This window comes from Oncorhynchus clarkii, chromosome 25 (assembly GCF_045791955.1).
Source record: "Oncorhynchus clarkii lewisi isolate Uvic-CL-2024 chromosome 25, UVic_Ocla_1.0, whole genome shotgun sequence".
NCBI lineage: Eukaryota > Metazoa > Chordata > Actinopteri > Salmoniformes > Salmonidae > Oncorhynchus > Oncorhynchus clarkii.
In genome coordinates, this window is record NC_092171.1 from 27,558,229 (window position 1) to 27,565,997 (window position 7,769).

At 41.5% G+C, this 7,769-nt stretch overlaps 1 protein-coding gene across 1 annotated transcript; it reads left to right on the forward strand.

Annotated features, from left to right (window-relative positions):
* Nucleotides 1–4,523: 4,523 nt before the first annotated feature.
* Nucleotides 4,524–7,546, forward strand: LOC139383705 (nuclear factor of kappa light polypeptide gene enhancer in B-cells inhibitor, alpha b). The gene is made up of 6 exons (XM_071128259.1): nt 4,524–4,835; nt 5,643–5,748; nt 5,910–6,123; nt 6,319–6,407; nt 6,561–6,821; nt 7,057–7,546. The coding sequence occupies exons 1-6, from the start codon at nt 4,588–4,590 to the stop codon at nt 7,099–7,101; spliced, it is 963 nt and encodes a 320-aa protein (XP_070984360.1). The 5' UTR covers nt 4,524–4,587; the 3' UTR covers nt 7,102–7,546.
* The last annotated feature ends 223 nt before the right edge of the window (nt 7,547–7,769 follow it).

A 7,769-nucleotide genomic window follows, 5' to 3' on the forward strand; every position in this document is an offset into this window, starting at 1 on the left:
GTAATCACATATTTTAAATCTCATGTGCCTACTTGTGTCTTTGAAAATTAATTACATGAGGCAATGTATTTGTGCAGCCATTCATGGATTTAAAACAAATAAGTTATACAAATAAAGACATGGTATGAAATGCTCCAGGAATCAAATATCATTTTTGCCATTTTAGTTTTGTGCACATGCTAGGCAGCTCAAAAACGTGTCATATGTTGTCTATGTAGAGTACGGTGATGACAAGGATCTTCAACTAGTAGGCTTAAACTACCTGAATATTGATATTCCTTAGATTTTTCTTGAAGGTTTGAGAAATGAATGGTTATAACAAGAACATTTTCAAACACCCATCACTTGGGAAACATAGATCAGGGGTGGCCAACCCTCCTGGGGAGCAAGCAAGAGTTTCTTCCAGCCCAATTTTAAAGAGATTGTTCACCCAAATTACAAAATACGAAATGTTTGTGTCCTTATCTTGAAAGCAGTCTATGGACAAGGAGACCGCAATGTATGATTTGGTTACCCACTGCCATTAACCATTAATATTTCCTGTGCAGAGCCTTGGTCTTTCTAACTGACAACAGGGATCAATCCCTGCTTCCAACCTTCGCACTGTTTCTGGTATTTGCCTGTCTTCCGATCTAATTTCATTACTGTCAGAAAAAACTGTCAAACCACCTAAAAATATGCACAAAAAATATTATTATACTTTAAATTTCATCCCCCAAATATCGCAAAGTAACAAAGTCGTCCAATTTTGAGTATTCATTTAATGTTCAAAGCATACTGAATACACCTGATCTGTGTTTTTATTTTATTTTTTAAATCCACTCTGGTCATAGGCCTAATGTCAAAATGCCTAGGATTGCAGGAAATTGGCTTTGAAACAGTAGGCTACTGCTGTTGTGTAGATAGTGATATCTTCTCATCCCAAGACATGAAATGCATCCAAATCAGGCGTTCTCAGTCTGCCTTTAAATAAGAAAATAAAGTATTCCCTTATATTTCCCTACATGTCTGAGTAGGGCTAATGGTATGAAAATGTTTGGTCACAGTATTAACATACCACAGCATATCATCAGAGAACAAAGATTGTGTTATTTTCAGCTAGCCTATATGCTAATACTTTGTGGCTTATTTCCATGCATTTACTATAATTCACTTCTCTTTTTGCCCTGCACTGTTAGAGGAATTTTACTGTACCCTGCAATTAAATCTGCAACCTTGTACATGTCACTAATAAACGCCACAATATAACAAGGACAATGTTGAGGAAGTTTAAAGAGGATACTGTAAATTATTTACTTTTTAGATAAATGAGTCATTTTAGCTGAAGGATCTATATATATGCCTGTTATCCTATCTGCCAACCCTTTATCTTCTCTGGACAAGAAACTGAAAGGAAACTGCATTCCCCACATTGTTCAAATGTTCGCTAAACCATGGGGAAGGAGCATGATCTTTCTATTTCTCTCTCTCACTCTCACACACACACACACACACACACACACACCTGACTCACCTGACTCACCTCACCTGGTATGCTTTACTCATTAACTCACTGGGAAGTCCGGAGGAATCTAAAGAAAGGAGTCATGATTCATAGTCACCTTGCCTGGATAAGATGTCACAACGAAATGCCAACTGTAAAGACAAAGTTGCACACAAAATGCACATGTCATCAATTTGATTAACACACACTACTGTTTTCCATTGGGTTGGACTGGTTGTTTGACAAGGCAGAACACTCATCACTTACATTTACTTACATTTACATTTTGATTCAGTGATTCACTAGTATTAATTATGAGTCACTATTACTGTAGACATGTCAGAATAAGGCTGTAACATAGACATGTCCATTCTTGTCTGCTCATGCCCATTGCTCAGTGTTTGTGTTTCCAAAACTCCTGCCCTGTGGAGTTTTAGGGATTCCCATACATGCCCTCCCTCCACCCTGTCCTCCTCCCTTCCCCCAGTAAGATACAGATTATGGGCTTTAAAGTTGAGTTTTCCCTGAAACTCCTATCCACCCAACAGACATAATCTAACTGCAGCACTAGTGTTGTGAAAAAGGTTTATATTCCAATGTTATGAGACATTTTTTGCAGAATATTGTTAATGGAGATTTGCTGTTCTCTTTGTTGTGAAAATTAAACTATTCTCAGGCTGAAACCTGTATGTGTGTCTTTTCTGCACACACACTCAATATTACTGTTTATGTGCAGATAACCCAGGGTTGTGTAATAACACGGTCTCCCATCTTTCCATGCACAGACGTTGTTGTTCCTCAAAAAGTACTTAATGTGCCAGGAGTTTCCTACCACGTCCGGTCCACTCAGTCATGTGACTCCATAGAACATCTAAAGAGAACATGTCAAAAAAGGACTATCATAACATGAGATCAAAAAAAGTAATGACCTTACATACCTAGACTTGAATTAAAGTCAGATTAATCATACGGTTTTGTGCCACAGTGGAATAAACATTTATTTTATTGCACTTCAGGTAATACTTGCCATTGACCTTGTCAAATGATTAATTGTCTTGCTATACAGGTTATTGATCAGATCATGGTTCACCCATACAGACAGAGAGACTAAAAATGGCAACAAACTGGTCTTTTTTTCAAGTTCAGCTGGGTCATTTCATACGTGTCAGTCATTAGTCATGTTCTGTCAGTAAGGTCAGATAAACAGTGGTTACCACCACTAGTGTGTATGTTCCTGTCAGTGTGGTCTGGTAACACATGGAGGTAGTTGATGTGTATGATTGAGTTTCTTCCCGTGTTGTGCAAATAGAAAGACCCCTGGATTTCACTGTGTTGTTCACACCACACACATTAAACAATAGTCGATTGGCATCAAGGATAAATACAGTGTATTCGGAAACTATTCAGACCCCTTCCCTTCTTCCACATTTTGTTACGTTACAGCCTTATTCTGAAATGGAAGAAAACATTTTTTCCCTCATCAATCTTCACACAATACCCCATAATGACAAAGCGAAAAACATTTGCAAATGTATTTAAAATATTTATTTACATAAGTATTCAGACCCTTTGCTATGAGACTCAAAATTGAGCTCCAGTACATCCTGTTTCCATTGATCAGCCTTGATGTTTCTACAACTTGATTGGAGTCCACATCTGTGGTAAATTCAAATGATTGGACATGATTTGAAAAGGCACACACCTGTCTATTTAAGGTCCCATAGTTGACAGTGCATGTCAGAGCAAAGACGAAGCCATGAGGTCGAAGGAATTGTCCATAGAGCGCAGAGACAGGATTGTGTCGAGGGACAGATCTGGGAAGGGTACCAAAAAAGGTCTGCAGCAGTGAAGGTCCCCAAGAGCACAGAGGCCTCCATCATTCTTAAATGGAAGAAGTTTGGAAGCACCAAGACTCTTCCTAGAGCTGGCCGCCCCGCCAAACTGAGCAATCAGGGGAGAATGGCCTTGGTCAGGGAGGTGACAAAGAACACGATGGTCACTCTGGCAGAGCGCCAGAGTTCCTCTGTGGAGATGGGAGAACCTTCCAGAAGAACAACCTTCTCTGCAGCACTCCACCAATCAGGCCTTTATGGTAGAGTGCCCAGACGGAAGCCAGTCTTCAGTAAAAGGCACATGACAGCCTCCTTGGAGTTTGCCTAAAGGCACATAAAGGACTCTCAGATCATGAGAAAGAAGATTCTCTGGTCTGATGAGACCAAGATTAAACTATTTGGCCAGAATGCCAAGTGTCATGTCTGGAGGAAACCTGGCACCATCCCTATGGTGAAGCATGGTGGTGGCAGCATCATGCTGTGGGGATGTTTTTCAGCCTCAGGGACTGGGAGACTTGTCAGGATTGAGGTAAAGATGAACAGAGCCAAGTACAGAGAGATCCTTAGAGAGAACCTGCACCAGATCACTCAGTACCTCAGACTGGGGGCGAAGGTTCACCTTCCGACTGGACAATGACCCTGAGCACACAGCCAAGACAAAGCAGGAGTGGCTTCGGGACAAGTCTATGGATGTCCTTGAGTGGCCCAGCCAGAGTCTGGACTGGAACCCAATCGAACATCTCTGGGGAGACCTGAAAATAGCTGTGCAGCGACGCTCCCCATCCAACCTGACAGGGCTTGAGAGGATCTGCAGAGAGGAGGTGCTTCAACAAAGTACTGAGTAAAGGGTCTGGATACTTATGTGAATGGTATTTCAGTTATTTTTTTAATACATGCAAACATTTTTTAAAACCTGTTTTTGCTTTGTCATAATGGGGTATTGTGTGTAGATTTATGAGGAGATAAAAAAAACAATAATCCATTTTAGAATAAGGACGTAACATAATAAAATGTGGAAAAAGTCAAGTGGTCTGAATACATTCTGGATGCACTGTAAGTAGACACAAACCTAATCTGTTTTTTTTAAAGGGGGTTCGTTTCATGTTGGATAAACGGCCACAATAATGATAATGCAGAATTTAAATATGTGACAGTGCAATCCGCCTGGAAATCCCCCACCCTGTGTTGACTCCTCCCCCTCGGGCACCACTATAATTTAATGCTGGTGTATGTAAAGTTCTGAATTACAACCAACACATAAACCAGTGTCAAATGGACCTTCATAGAGCGAGAATCCTCAACCACATGGATTGTAAAACTGATGGTCGACATTCTAAGGATGGGAAAGTTAAATCTTTCAATGAAGAGCGGCTGGACAGTGGCCTCGACTCTCTCAAAGATGAGGAATATAAAGTTGTCGCCTGTGAGCTCGAGCGTCTTCGTGTGGATTGTCTCCCACCGCAGAGAGACGAATGCGGCAATGAACCGTGGAAGGAACAAATTTCAGAGGATGGAGACACGTACGTTGAGAAACTATAATACCATCTGTGGACATTCAAGTTTTTTTCCATGTCAGAAGATAGTTACACCAAGTCTACTATAAATAATGCATTGTTATTGTTATGTTTAGGCTACATAGGTAAGCTAACGGACAGCTCGTTGGGCAATTCGACTAAGGGTCCTGGTTGAAATAACCGAGCCGACAAAGTGAAAATCAATCGTTGTGCCCTTGAGCAAGGCACTTAACTCTAATTTGCTTCAGGGGCGCCTTACTACTATGGCATACCCTGTAAAACAATACATTTCACTGCACCTATCCGGTGAATGTGACAATATAAAAACAAATGTACGCTTATTTTTTGTAGTTGAGTAATTTTTGCGCAATTGTGGGTGTCTTCCAGTGTGCAACAGGTATTATTAGCATTTGCATGCAAAGCACTCTCTAAACAATGCACAAGGAAGGTATTGGGGGGAGTTACAGTCAGAGTGATTATTATGGTCATTGTGTACGTAAACAAAAGGCTATCAGAACGGAATGTACTATGGCCGGGGGTCAAATGGGCGGCGCTCACACTCTGCCCCAGCCGGGAAAGTCCCAGGCCTCGTGCCAGAAACCACGCGCTGCAACGTACGCCAGTGCGTCAAGCCACCACTAGTAGAAATAGCTTGAGGGGGAAAAAGTGTGAAGTCCATGAAGTGCTGCCGTTAAAGTGCTGCTCATTAAACATTTTAAACCCCTACATGTCATATTCATGTTAATTTATTTTGTTTAGTAATCTGAGCAGTTAAATAATACATCCCTTTTTTCTTATTTTTAATCTATGCAGGCTTCTCCACCTTGCCATTATCCATGAAGCCAAGGACTGTGCAATGAAGATGATAGAGCTGTCATGCAATGAGCCTTTCCTCAATCAATATAACCACCAGAGACAGGTAAATACAGCTAAAACCTGCACAAATAGATGCATAGGTAGAATACCAGGTGTATGTGTATGTTATGTACAAGAGAGTGAAGTATATGCACACTTACAATAACGTTTTTTTGTGTGAGACCCATACTTCCAGTTCCTAACCAAATCCCTCCTCCCCCATAGACTCCTCTCCACCTGGCTGTGATCACAGAGCAGGCTGAAATAGTGGAGCGTCTCCTGAAGGCTGGCTGTGACCCCACGCTAGTGGACGACAGTGGCAACACAGCCCTTCACATCGCCTGCAGGAAGGGCTCTCTCACCTGCTTCAGTGTCCTCACCCAGACCCAGGGCTGCTCTACCCAGCTCCCAGCCATTATGGCCACACCAAACTACAGTGGTAAGAAGGGTCTAGTCTATTTTCTGTTACTTGTTTCAGCTGGTAGGGAATCTGTGGCCATACTGAAACTAAGCAATTACTAAATAATGTTTAACAACTGCAGTAATTACAGTTACTACACAGGTATAAGGGCAGCTTAATGTAAAGTGTTATCCTTTTCTCTGACCATTGGTCTTCCTCTGCTCTCTGTTTCAGGTCAGAACTGTTTGCATCTGGTCTCTATCCATGGCTTCCTCTCGCTAGTGGAGAGCCTTGTTGATCTCGGAGCTGACATCGATGCACAGGTATGCATGCAACAGCTTAGTCTTTCTTCAACCCTACCCTCACAAAAGTCCACTCATTTGACTATAATGTCATGCATATTTAATAAAAAGCATCCAGATGATGTGTATTTTCCGTTAACTTTTTTGGTACTTGTTTGTCCCTTGGTGTTCCAGGAGCAGTGCAATGGCCGCAGCCCTCTCCACCTGGCTGTTGACCTACAGAACCTGGACTTGGTGCTGCTCCTGGTCAGTAAAGGGGCGAATGTCAACAGCCTGACCTATGGCGGTCACACGCCGTACCACTTGACCTACGGACGCCAGAACACCTCCATCGAAAGGGAACTGTATGAGCTGACAGCTCAGGAGCTGAGAGAACTGCCAGACAGTGAGTCTGAGGACAGTGAGGAAGAGGAGGAACAGTCTGATGATGAAGTGGTGAGTGTGACTTAACTCTGATGTGAGTTTATTTGGACTGTGAGTGTGTGACACATCGCTACTGTGTGTGATTGCTTATGTAGGGTATAGGGTTTTGTCATATAGTTGTGTAGTTATACTAAACTGTGAAAATGGTTCAGCATATCTAGCTGTATGTCATGAGTGAACCCAGCAGATTAGACGTTTTAGATAGTCATGAGTGAACTTGGCTCTAATCCACCTTCTCCTTTCGCAGGTGACATGTTGGTATGATGACGTTCAATGGAATGGGTGCCATTAGAAAATAGACCACAGAACCTCCAAAGAACATTAGTACAGGCAGAGACAGAAGCTCATCTGTGCACAGGCTTTAGCTTTGGTACAGTCGCATGCCAAAGTGGTGCCAACCTCAGAGATAGAGGATGGCAGAAGACTGGTACAGCAGGGGTCTCAACAGACTGAGAAAGTGATGATGGACAGTGTGAACCACTGAGAAGATGCCAAATAAACAAAATGGATGGCAATAAATAAGTCTTTATGGCTCTGAAAGAGACTCATTATCACAGCATACATCCTACCAACGATGTAATAACGCCTACATGTATTATATTGTAAATGGATGTGAATACAAAGATGTATATTTTTAAATGTGTAAAGTTTGACTATTGTAAATGATTTCCATTGTTTGTGGAAAGGTAAAGCAAGCCACACACTCCAGTAAATTAAAACAATACATATTTAACATTGCCTTGATTTCTGGCGTTTTTCCATCTGTTGGAGATTGATGAAAAATATGGTAATTTTTCAGAACTCAGTCATACCTCTTTACGAGACTGAATCATGCAATTATTGTTAAATAAATTACACAGATGCTGAAAGGTCAGTCTTAAAGACTAACACACTATTATGCAGATAAAATGGCACATCACAAATGCCCAAACAGAATAAGGGACTCAAGTCCCAAGATGC

Bases quoted from the DNA above. Each gene is read 5' to 3' on its own strand.
- LOC139383705 (XM_071128259.1), top strand. From the start codon at position 4,588: ATGGACCTTCATAGAGCGAGAATCCTCAACCACATGGATTGTAAAACT. The intron at 5,749-5,909 runs GTAAATACAGCT...CCTCCCCCATAG, and splicing joins AATATAACCACCAGAGACAG to ACTCCTCTCCACCTGGCTGT. The intron at 6,124-6,318 runs GTAAGAAGGGTC...TCTCTGTTTCAG, and splicing joins GGCCACACCAAACTACAGTG to GTCAGAACTGTTTGCATCTG.